This window comes from Zonotrichia leucophrys, chromosome 1 (genome assembly GCF_028769735.1).
Source record: "Zonotrichia leucophrys gambelii isolate GWCS_2022_RI chromosome 1, RI_Zleu_2.0, whole genome shotgun sequence".
Lineage (NCBI taxonomy): Eukaryota > Metazoa > Chordata > Aves > Passeriformes > Passerellidae > Zonotrichia > Zonotrichia leucophrys.
Genome location: NC_088169.1, coordinates 36,748,864 through 36,760,574, shown reverse-complemented (window position 1 = coordinate 36,760,574; position 11,711 = coordinate 36,748,864). Strand labels below are relative to the sequence as shown.

General features: G+C 39.5%; 1 protein-coding gene across 2 annotated transcripts; it reads right to left on the bottom strand.

The window, feature by feature from the left end:
• Positions 1-368: 368 nt before the first annotated feature.
• Positions 369-10,814, bottom strand: ARGLU1 (arginine and glutamate rich 1). Of its 2 annotated transcripts, none has more exons than XM_064711934.1 (4): positions 10,205-10,813; positions 6,100-6,325; positions 3,670-3,753; positions 369-2,397 (listed from the first exon to the last, which is right to left on the bottom strand). In XM_064711934.1, the coding sequence occupies exons 1-4, from the start codon at positions 10,558-10,560 to the stop codon at positions 2,233-2,235; spliced, it is 831 nt and encodes a 276-aa protein (XP_064568004.1). In that variant the 5' UTR covers positions 10,561-10,813; the 3' UTR covers positions 369-2,232. The 2 variants fall into 2 exon arrangements, 1 of the variants encoding a protein (XP_064568004.1); XR_010440007.1 differs by having other exon boundaries at positions 2,333-2,397; positions 3,670-4,238; positions 10,205-10,814.
• Positions 10,815-11,711: the final 897 nt, after the last annotated feature.

Sequence of the window (11,711 nt, the reverse complement as noted above, 5' to 3'; positions counted from 1 at the left end):
GCAAAGAGACAGCACCAACTGAACTTCTACCCCAACAGAGGAAATCAAACCAAACCAAAGCAAAGATCTAACTGCTTTTCTTTTTCTTTTTTTTTTTTGAGGGCAGGGGAAAGAAAAACAGGCAGTGAAATATGGAATGGTAGGCGGGGCAATTTCATTTGGGATGGGCATTTTGTCCCAAAAATAACCCTAGAGGTGGGACTGAAAATAACCTGGTAACATCTAAGCCTACACAATGTTACATGCAGAGAACAAATGTTGCTCTTTAGCAGCAAATTACGTGATGTAGAACAAAATGCTTGATACCACAGCTGTATGTATGATTACTTAGCTTCTTGCTTTTAGAAGAGGAAACAAAACTGCATAGGTCTGTTTTGAGTATTGACTTTTAATAGCTTGTTTCTCATAAGGGAACAGGGGATGTTTTCTGCTTTAGAAATACAGGTATCAGTTGACCTTTAAATACAGCCTGCTCCTGCCAACAGGTCATGTACATGATTTATTTGGCTTCAGCTTTTGTTTTTATGCATTAAGCAACTTTCAACCTTCTTCTGTCATACAATATATAGACAAATTTAAGTACAGTAATAATGTGGGTATTTTACCATCTTCACATTTTCTTGACATACTGGACAAAGTGATACACATCAGTCTGTCCCCAAGCCCCAGTTTCAGACAAAGCTTGTTGAATACTGCTTTCAGTGGCACATTCAACTTGCTCCCATATTTAATTTGCTAAATCTACAGAAACAGATCCTTTGGGAATATCAGGAATTATTTCCAGCTTTGTCCAGTGACATTCAAATGCTCAGGCCAACTACTGGTAATTTTATGGTTACTGTCATTTTATGGTTTCTACAGATGTTGCACAGACAGGAAAAAGTTTTAGAACTGGACAAGCTATAGTAATCTAGATTTTGGTAGAGGAATTACATACAAAAACAAGGACTTTATATATATAGTTTTCAATCTGTAGTTTCATTTTTCAAAATAAAACCTGTATATATATATGGATAATATTCAAGATCTGTATAACAGTTGCTTTCTGGCTAAAACAAAGTATTTAGACAGAATCTCACTTTCTGTTTTTCAGTTCAAATATACTAGCCAGTCCAGTCCTTTGGGAGAAGAAACTTCCATTTTTAAATCCTTTAGGATGCATCAGATTCATTATATGCTAATGACCTTAACTTATACAATATATTATATTATGAGGTGAACGGAAGGGGTTTAGGTATCGGAAGTATCAGTCTGGGTGCAGTAAGCCAAACAGCCGTTTAAACATGATACTACAGCTGAAATAAGTCTCTGTCAGAACAAAAACCAACATTCATAAAAACAGCAGCAGCCATCAATAACATTCACAACTGCAGGGATTTTTTTACTGTGTGTGATTTTGCATTATAAGTAGAAGCCACAATAGTTTAAAGCAAAATTTAAAAAAATATTACTATAGTCTTGAATTTAATAATGTGAATTGTCACTCATAGCTGTTTATAGAAGTGTACTAAAAAAATTTACTTAAACATATGAATTTAAGACTTTCACTTTATTCAGCAAATTGGTTTATTTACACAGTGGGGAACGCTGGTTGAATGCTGTCAATGTAATAAAAACAAATCTAACAGAGACAATACTGAACTCTCTCTATGTATTCATAGCAGAAATGACAAACTATTTCCTTACCTGTATCAGGAACATCAAGCGCAACAATGGGACAGTATCATAGGACACTGATTTAACAATAAACCACAGAGGTCCAGTAATACTATGGCAATTTACTCATGTATTTACTGACTTTAAAATAAAAACATTAAAAGTCAGCAATACCCAGTAAAAAGTTCTGTCAATTATCAGAGTCAAACTCTGATGAGTAGGTCAGTAAAACCTTATCAGATCATCCACAGTTCATAAAGTGACATGAGTTGCTTCGGACCACCAATACAGAAACAAAATTGATGAAAATAGATTATCCTCTAAAAGGCAACGATGATCTGATAAGGGTTTAACTTAATGGAAGTTAAAAAAAATAAGAATTGCAGAGCACAGCCCCTATTAGAACAAGCTAACTTTCCAACTTTCAAAAAAGACAAAAAAAAATTTGAGAGAAAGAAAAAAAAAAACAAAAAACACTTCAACATGAAGCTACCATACAAAGTTTTTGTTTGTTTTCCTTTTTTTGTTGTTTTTTGTTTGTTTCTTTTTTTTCTTTTAAGAGTTCAGAGTTGAAATTTAATCCTGGCTTTTTAGGGAGAAGGACAGTTTTGGCCTAGACTTTCCTTTGCCCAGGATAATTTTTTGCTCTTCCTTTTGCTGACGCTGTCTCTCTTGTTCTAGTTTCATCCTCTCCTCATGAATCTTTCTTTGTTCTTCAACAATTTTCAATTGTTCTTCAGCCTATATAGGAAAATGGTAACATTTAGGCCAGCGTATTTTGTAGTAATAAAAGCAATTTACAAGTCCATATTAACTTCCAAACAGGTCGAATCCTGTGTAAGTATGTAAGCAGTTCTGCCTGAGCTGGGTGCCATAGTTGGTTTCAGTGAAACAATTTATAAAATAGTTATTTGAATTGAGTTTAAAAGAAACACTGAGAACTTTCTATAGCTAGTGTATTGAAATCTGGAGTGCTTACGTGCCAAGTTTTCCAGCATTGCTTTGCAAACAACACATTAAATTTTACATAAGGAAAACATTGTACTACACATCATGAAATTGTCCCCAACACTTGTCACATGCAAGCTGAAGTAACATACACACATAAGGAAGTCACATATCTTCAGGCCTAGGTCTCCCTGCTCCAAAACCCATCTAAAAACCCCTCCTAATCCAAAACTATCTTCACTTGATTTGCAACTAGTCAATCCGTACATTGACCTATGGTTCTTACAGCTCTCCCAGTGGTCTTCTAAAGGTGCTTATTTAGTTCATTACTTCAGTCAATACTTTAAATTTTCCTTTTGTCCTGTTTCTACCATTAGAGGTTGCGAGCAGGGTAAAACAGAAAGAAATCTAAAGCAGATGTAGCTCAAGGAAAAAGATTTAAGAAGCCTCATTTTTATAGGAAAGAGGTGTAATTACTTGGGCAATTGAAACTGACAGAGTTCAATCAGGATTTAGAAGCAGCTTAGTTTGTGTTATCATCAATTGATTAGAATCAGCTAAATCATATTGAATGTTTTCATGTGGCAAGCACCTGATTTAAAAGGGCTTAAGAAGACCAATGTAAGTTAGAATTTCCTAGCTTACACATCTTAAGCTTATGCTGAAAGTCCCTTTCAGCACTTCTATATCAACATTACACTAGAATCAAATCTAGTTTGTACTTGTCCTGCTCAACAAAACAGAATCAGTCACACAAAGCTGAACATGTTGGCAAACTTATTTCAACCCTCCCCGTGAGATTGACTTAAAACATACTTTTTAAATTCTGAAGGCAGCAATTTCCCCTCTAAATTAACTGCATCCAAAATATTTTACCAGCCTAGTGTTACTGCTAAGGATCTGGTCTTTCATGCTTAGGGGAAGGAGAGCAATGTTACTGATGGAACCAGCAATAGCCAAGTTAAACTCTAGAAAAGGTTGATTTGTTTATTTTAATTATTGTGTTGCAAATCTGGCAGAGACACCTGTATTTCCCTACAGAACAGTTACTACACCCTCACATACCAGTTTAGCTTGTGCTTCTGCAATTTTTCGATTATTCTCTTCTAGTATTCGCTCTAGTTCCTCACGCTTTGCACGCTCTTCTTCCTAAAGGGGAGGACAGGGCAAGATGTTAGTAAAGTAAAATACTCATTTCTGCATGTTCACTAATCTTTCTCAGAATTCTTCTGTGAACTGACTTAAAGTGGCAGCTTTACAGCCACCTATTTTTCCTCACAACGGTAAACTGTGCAGCCACTAAAACTGGTTTCTAGCACTCAATTTAAATCATCCCGCCCAATCCAAACAGCAACCAACTAAACCCTCCCTAATCATAGAATCCTGACAATTTATTACTAGAATTTTAATATCACACAAATCAACAAGGACAACTACAAAAACTGGATAGTATTTACCAAATTAAAAAGTAATATAGAAAATATAAATAAAGTGAATAGTTTGTCTCACCAATTAAGTATACCTACGTATTCTTTACCTATACTCCTTTAATCAGCATTAAAAGTTGAATATTTACTGTCTTGTCCAGTGTCCTGCAGAGTGTGCTCCTCGGCTGCCATACGCGCCAGCTTCCTCTTTAAAATGATTTGTACTGTTAGCTTGGCAATACCTGCATCAGCAGCTCAACCATTTATAAAGAAACAACATACAAGGAAGGCTGAGCTGAGGAATGCAGATGTTTATGGTAAGAAGGAACAAAAATATGTAAATCATTCCTAAGGCAAACAGTTAATAAGAAAAATACATTTACTGTTAGTGAAAAATACAAATGGTAATCCATACTTCATGGAGCTATGGGCTTCTTTCATGGGGAGAATGGACTTAACATTCAGTATTTTGACAATTTTAAGACAGCTGAAACTGTCTGCAGTATGAACTTGGAATTCAGGAGTCCAGGGAAGGCAAGATCAGGAAATAAAGCCTTGTAATTGTTGTTTTCTTGGTGAATTTTATGGAACTCTGTTATGCAACTCAAATATGAAGACTGCGTGAAAAATTTTGAAGTGTTTCAGTTCACATAATATATATCCAAATTATTTTTGTATTTGGAAGATTTAAAGTTAGCCAGAGGTTTGTGTCTGTGTAAGAAAAAAAAGTTAATACGAACAAAGCAAGCATATGAAAACTTCTTACTATGACTAGTAACCAGCTACTAGCTAGCACACTTCACTCCAGGCATGGAGGTTCGTTCTGCATTACAAGGAACTGGTGGGACTTCTCCACGTGACGACAATACCAAAAATACTTTTTTAAAAAAAATAAGTCATCCGTCTGATCAAATGAAAACCTCTACATATGAAGAATTTGCTGACTACAAACATGTAAAGTCAACTTAAACTCTGAAATTAAAGTCTGAATTTGCAAGAAAAGTATAATTCATTCATTCTTTTTAGTATTTATTGTAACTCAGCATTCCATTTGTTTCCATTTAATTTGATACTATGTGACTGACAAGTCACATCTAGTATGAAGGGGAAAGCTGCAATGCTACTGTCTCTCCTTTCGCAAGCCAATCAAAATATTAATTTAAAATGAACTGTGTAGGATGCACAGAGTGAAAAAAGCATTTAACACTTATGACTATTTTTAGCACAAATTTCCTATACGGTTTGAAGTTTGTCTTGAAATTTCTGGATCCTGGAATGATTGGTGCAGGCAGGCATCAAAGCCTTTTAGTAGCAAATTACTGTCTCACAGAAAGACATTTTCAGCTTCTGCTCCAGCTGCTGATTAAAAAACAAAACAAAACAACAAAAAAAGGCCCCAAAAACCCAAGTCACACGTTCAGCTTGACTTCAGACAAGGGCAACCTGCTCTTTTATAACTTCTAGGGAGAAAAAAGGAGTTGTTAGTAGTTATTAAAAATGGATATAATGATTTGGACAGAGATCCTTCGTGAAGACATGGATAGGCTTATGCTCGAAGTCCCAGAATTAGTCCAATGTATGCTCAAGGAAAATGTTCATTTTAAATGAAGAATAAGAAACCTATTTGTTAAAGACAGGTACTGCAGCTCACTGCTGGACCCTGCTTTTTGCCTGGCTGAAGGCAAAAGCCTCTTACAGTCTAAGTAAACAAAATGAAACAAATGAAGGATACATAATTACATATTTTTTAATACCCTTCCCCAAAAATGAAAGGACTGCTGATAAATCCTGCAGCCATGGCAAAAGTTTCAAACAATTCTGAAATATATGTAGGTCAGTTCCATTAAGAATCAAGTATCCTTGTTCAGGTTTTAGGAGAGTAACTGTTTAAATATCAGTGAGCTCCTCTGAATAGGCTAGAAATTAAGTTTCGCAGCAATGCAAGTTTATATGAGAAGGGAATTAGATTTGCTGTATTCCATCTCTTTGTGAACCGAACAGGAGGCACAAACCGACACTGAAAGTTTTGCCATGGACTGTCTCTACTTTCCAAACGACCGAGCGTTACCTCTCTGGCTTTTTGTGCTGCAAGTTCAGCTTGTCGCTGTCGCTCGAGTTCTTCGAGCAACTGCTTTTCCATGATGCGCTTAGCCTCCTCCACCCTGCGCAGCACCTCTCGCTCAATCTCATCCTTCCTTTTCTCCAACTCTTCTTCTACGCGTTTAGCTACAAGTTCTTCCACCCTTCGAGCAGTTTCTTCCTCTATGAGTTTCTCTTCAATTTCTTGTTGACGACTGCAAAATGCAAACATGAGGATTACATTTTTAATCAATAACGTTGGCACTGAAACAAACTCCTTCAACACGCAGCATCAGCTATGCTACTGAATGTTTTACACATAGATTATATATTTAAAGAATATTTTACCCTACATTTAAAGACAGTGAATATTCAGGCAGTGTTCCTATAACAGGGAATCCATTCAGACCATTCCTTATTTAGTATCTTTCTATATAACAGACTAAATTGAGGACAATTTATCATACTATTTCTTGATCACAGCTGGGGGGAGGAAGAAAAAACCCAAACCAACAACTACAACACCATGCCCTCCTCCAAAAAAAAAATCCAAACTCCACCCAACTTTGACCATCATTCACCCTTCAGGACCCTTTATATGGTCTCAATTTTAAGCCATATATAGCAATAATATCCTGTAAAATCTTGCCTTAAAGCCACCACCTTAGAGGCATCAAACTATTTCCAGTATCTTAAAACAGAAGACAGAAGCAATAAAATTTGTGATTTCAAATTTGTGATTTTACCTAGAATTCCAAGTGTTATACCTGTAATCTAGTTATCCAATCATTTATCTTAACAAATTTCAATAACTTCAGATCTTTTTTTTTATTGCAGGACTCTGTTTCTACCATAATTATCAAAACCTAATTATATCAATATCAAGCACTATATAAATCCTTGCAAACTGCATCTTTCTATGCTCAGAATTTTGGAAATATTTTCAAATGTCTTGCCCTTATTTTAGTTGAGCAGCAGTATTATCACTCAGCCTGATCACTGTTTGAATTTTTCATTAGAAAGGATACAAAAATCAGGTAAATTTGCAGGTTAATTACCACACAAAGAAAAAACTCCAGGTAGTAATCTCAAGTGCAACATGGCAATTAGATATCCAAGGATGAACAGCAGTGAATACTCTGTATTTCATGTAGCACAATTCATCTGGAGTTATTATGGGCTTTGGGGAGAAGACTCTTGGTTTTAAACTTGATATTGAACTTCCATTTCAAATATTCCATGAAGTACAGAACAATCTTATGAAACTTTTCTTCTGTTCTAGCCTGCCAGCAACACAAATCCAAGATTTAGAAGAACAACTACTGTTGTAGTATCTTAATATCCTGTCATTTTCAGATGACTGCATTTTCTTATCTCATTTGGAAAATCTTTCCTAATCTATTTTACTTGAAAAACAACTAATAAAAAATAAGTTGCATAATTTACCAACTTTTAGATGACCCAGGGTACAACTTTCAAATATGCAATAGGAGATGTGAAGTATGGATTACTTATCGAGATAACCATGGGAAATAAAAGGTGAAAGGCTCCCAATTCCCCTAGTCATGTGTCATCTTTTCAAAACTACTGAGCTACGTGGACCTACTACACTTATTGAACTAAGTGGATCTCCTTCAGCAGAAAGTTTTGGAATCCCCAACTCAATAATTCGGCCAGAGAACACCAATTTTAGTCTTACAATCCTCAAGAGATAGCAAATTTAGCTGGGGGCACATTAGACCAGCATTCATTTTTCCAAAATGGACTTGAAGTGATTTTTTTCAGGAAAAAAACCCCAAAGCAATGTAAGGCAAACAAAAAACCTAGAACAGTCTCAGCAAATTGCACCAGCCCCACTCAAATAAGTATGATTTTAAAAGGTTTCCCTTCCCTCTTATTTGGCAGTGAGTACTCTCACCATCCTGAACCAATATTGCTTAGTATACATAAGAGGCTAGGGTTCCAGAAAAATAAATTGTCATGAAGTTCATATCCTCATGTTTCATAAAAATATCATAGTTTTACATTTAACATCAGGAAATCTAGGAAAAGTTAGCTAATTGAATAAAGAGTGCATAGTTACAAAAACACCACTGCATTCATATCTGAAATAGATTTTCAAATATCCTCAGCAATTGATGATGCACTCAAATCAAGTACTGTGCCTGCACCCGTTCCATTATTCTCACTCCAACCAACTCCAGTCAAATTTAATTAAATGAATCAAATGTATTTTTAGACTTATAGGCAATGATATTACAATGACTTAGACCTTATTAAGAAAATAAAATTATAAACACAGATATAAGTCTTAGTGATTTATTCTGTAGCACACCAACTATTTTTTTTAAAATCACATGAACTTACACTATTTTATCATTTTATCATCCTGGCCTATTGAGTTATGATTCCAGAGCAACCGATATGTCACTAATGTAAAAGACTATTTTTCATATGATCCATTTTCTTCTGAAAGACTAATTGTATGAAATCTGCAGAAAAGCAACAACTTACATTTTACTAAACTTCTGAGGGGAGAAAAGTTATACCTGCAAGGCAAGGAATGAGCACTATAGGAAAGTGCTGAAGTTAGGCTGTGTACTGAAATTTGAACAAGACATGAGAAGAAACTCAGTTCCAATGTATGAAATGTCCGCTAATGGATTCAGTTAGAAAGGAAGTCCTTCTTTCCTTATCTAACATGAATCTGTACTAACATACCTAACACAATTTACAGATGGCTTACTGAAATACCATACTCTTCTACTCTAAGTTTTATTGCTTTTTTTTTTTAGTTTAAAGTGTGTTGCAGAAGTATCAAAATTCCATCCAATCTTTTCCAATACTGGTTCTTCCTCAAATGTCTACTATTCTGTAGCAAGTATTGCTGAAATATCAAATTCCTTCTATAGAGACTTCATAAGCTTTTTAAAATTTCAAAGGTAACTTACGTAGAAAATTTACTTACACATGAACTAAACCAGGCCCCAAGTACTAGAATAAACTACTCATTCTATTCTCAAATTTTTAAGCACATTCCAGTTCTTCTTTGTAGATATGCACACAATATTTTTTCTTAATTTAGGTACTGAATTCTAAACCACAAAACTAGGATCAGTAGGTTAAAATGTGCCAGTTTTCACATGTTTGTGTTACTGTGGAAGTTTCTGATTGTCAAAACTCTGAAGTTAGCAAAGGTGATTATCTTCAAAGGAAAATGAAAGTGACAGCTTGGGCTCACCAAGCCCAACTAGTATTTCCTGAGAACGATATGGCTTAAGCAAAGCTCCACCTGACAATCAACAGCACCACTTGGCTTCATATGCACAAATAAGTGCTTTTTCTGGATAAGGCGGTCCAATGAGCAAAGGTAGTGCTCAAAAAATAGAACTGCCTGATAACAAACCATTCTTCTCTCTGCTGCATACAAGTCTGGTTTATAACTTTATATGCTGCTAAACATATTAATGCATCCCCATCGTTTATTAAAATAGTATTTATATCTGCAGACTTAATAAATAACCACACTCCCCATAAACGTATCATAAACTGAAAAAAGGGCAAGGTTTCAAATGAAACAAGTCACCGGATGTCACTGTCCCATTTGGCAAGAAAGTAATCCCACAGCGTTAATACAGCAGCTGCAGAGTTTCTTGAAACCCTCACTCGAGCACCTCCAGATGCCTCCGCTCGGCGCGTAACCAGCTCCACGCCACGAAGGGGAGGGGCGGCCGTGCGGCAGTGCAGCACAAAGCCTCAGGGGCGCCGCGGCCTCCCCGCACAGGGAAGTTTAGGAGGAGCAGTGCAGCAGGGAGAGAGCCGCGCCGGCGGACGGGCAGCGGGCAGCGCCGGCCCGGGGAGGAGGCGTGCGGGGGGCTCGCACCCGAGTGGGCGGCTCCTAACGCACCTGAGGGAGCCGGGCTCCGAGAGAGGGGCGGATGGCGGGAAAACAGGCACTGCTCCGGCCGCAGCGAGGCCCAAAGGCCTGCAGCCAGCCGCAGGCGGCCCTAGCTCGCAGAGAGAGGCACCGAGCGCTTCCCTTCCTCCCCCATCCCTCACCACCCCCTCGTCCCCAGCGCAGGCCCGGGGCTCACATTTTCCGCTGCCGCTCGAACTCTGCTTTTTTCTCCTCCTCCTCCCGCTTCTGTTTCTCATCCAGGCTGCTGCGCTTGCTCACCGTGCGCCCGAAGATGTCGATACGGTCGGGGGGGGAGGAGGCGCGGTCGCGGTCCCGGTCCCGGTCGCGCCGGGAGGAAGGGGCCGTATTGGAGCGCGAGCGGGAGCGGGACTCCCGGCGCCGGTTCCGCTTGCTCTCCCGGGACTTGGAGCGCTTCCTTGCCCGCTCCTTTTCTCGGGATCGGGACCGCGATCGGCTCCGGTTCTTCTTGTTGTGCTTGGAGCTCTTGGTGTGCTTGGAGCGGGACGAGCTCCGGCTGCGGGACCGACCCATCCCGGCAGAGGAGAGAAGAGGCCGCGCCGGTCACCGCTCGACCACCCCCGCCCCCTTTGCTAGCGGCGCCTGGGACAGGTGCGAGGAGGCTCTGCGCGCATCAGCACCGCCCTGGCGGGCCCTTCGTCTTCTCCCTTTCCACCGCTTTGCGCTGCGAGGAAAAGGAACAGGCCCCGGGAGCGGGAGCGAGTCCGGACGCAGCCAAGATGGCGGTCCTGGCTGAGCAGTGACTCTCCTCTCCCGCCCCACAATGCACCGCGCCGTGCTCGAGCCCTTCGCTCCCCTCCCCGCCGACTCCGGCGCCGCTCCGGAGGAGCACGAGAGCACTCGGCAATCTTCGGCAGCCAATGGCGAGCGCCGCTCGGAGCGGGCCCCTCGGCGGCCGTCGCGGGGAGCGCGTTGGCCGAAGGGTCGCCTCTGAGAGAGTTGCTGTGTTTCCTTTGAAAGTTCTCTCAAACATTGATTATCTTCTTTTTATTTTCTTTTGATAGAGGGAACAGGGAGAGTTATCACTGCAGGTGAAGGAAGTTGCGAAAAACACTTAGAACCCCCACTAAACTGTGAAAATGAGTTTTTGAATTTTCTGTTGTACCACTGTGAAAATCCACCCTTAAAGGGAAATAATCGCCTGAGATTCGTAAATTATCATTAGTAGAAAGGAAAGACAAAAATCCGAGGGGTCGCAAACAACCAGAAAGTTTTATCACACACTTGACAAAGAAATTAATATGTTAGTCCCTGACCTACTATACAAGCACACGGCAGTGGGTTTTGGATAAAGGCGCAGGGTGAAAGGGAAGAGAAGAATTGAAGAGGGGAAAATGAATTAAAGAAAGAAAGATGGAAAAGAGGTCGTCAGTCCTGGTTCCAGCATCGACCCAGCTGAGGGGATGTCAGTCCAGCTGTGTCCGTCTGGCCGATGAGATGCCCGGGGTGCCAGGGGTCTGTGTCCTGCTGGTTTCAGCGTGGCACAGGGAAGGGCTGTCACATTTAAATGTGTTTACCTGTAAACATTATTGTCCATTGTTAACTACAGGTGTGTAGGCATAGGGGAATAGGAACTCAGTGGTATCCAGGTCAGGCAGAGAGTATGAACTCCGAGGTTTTATAGGCATCTGTGTAGGATGGTTTTATCCCAGTTCTGCCATGTA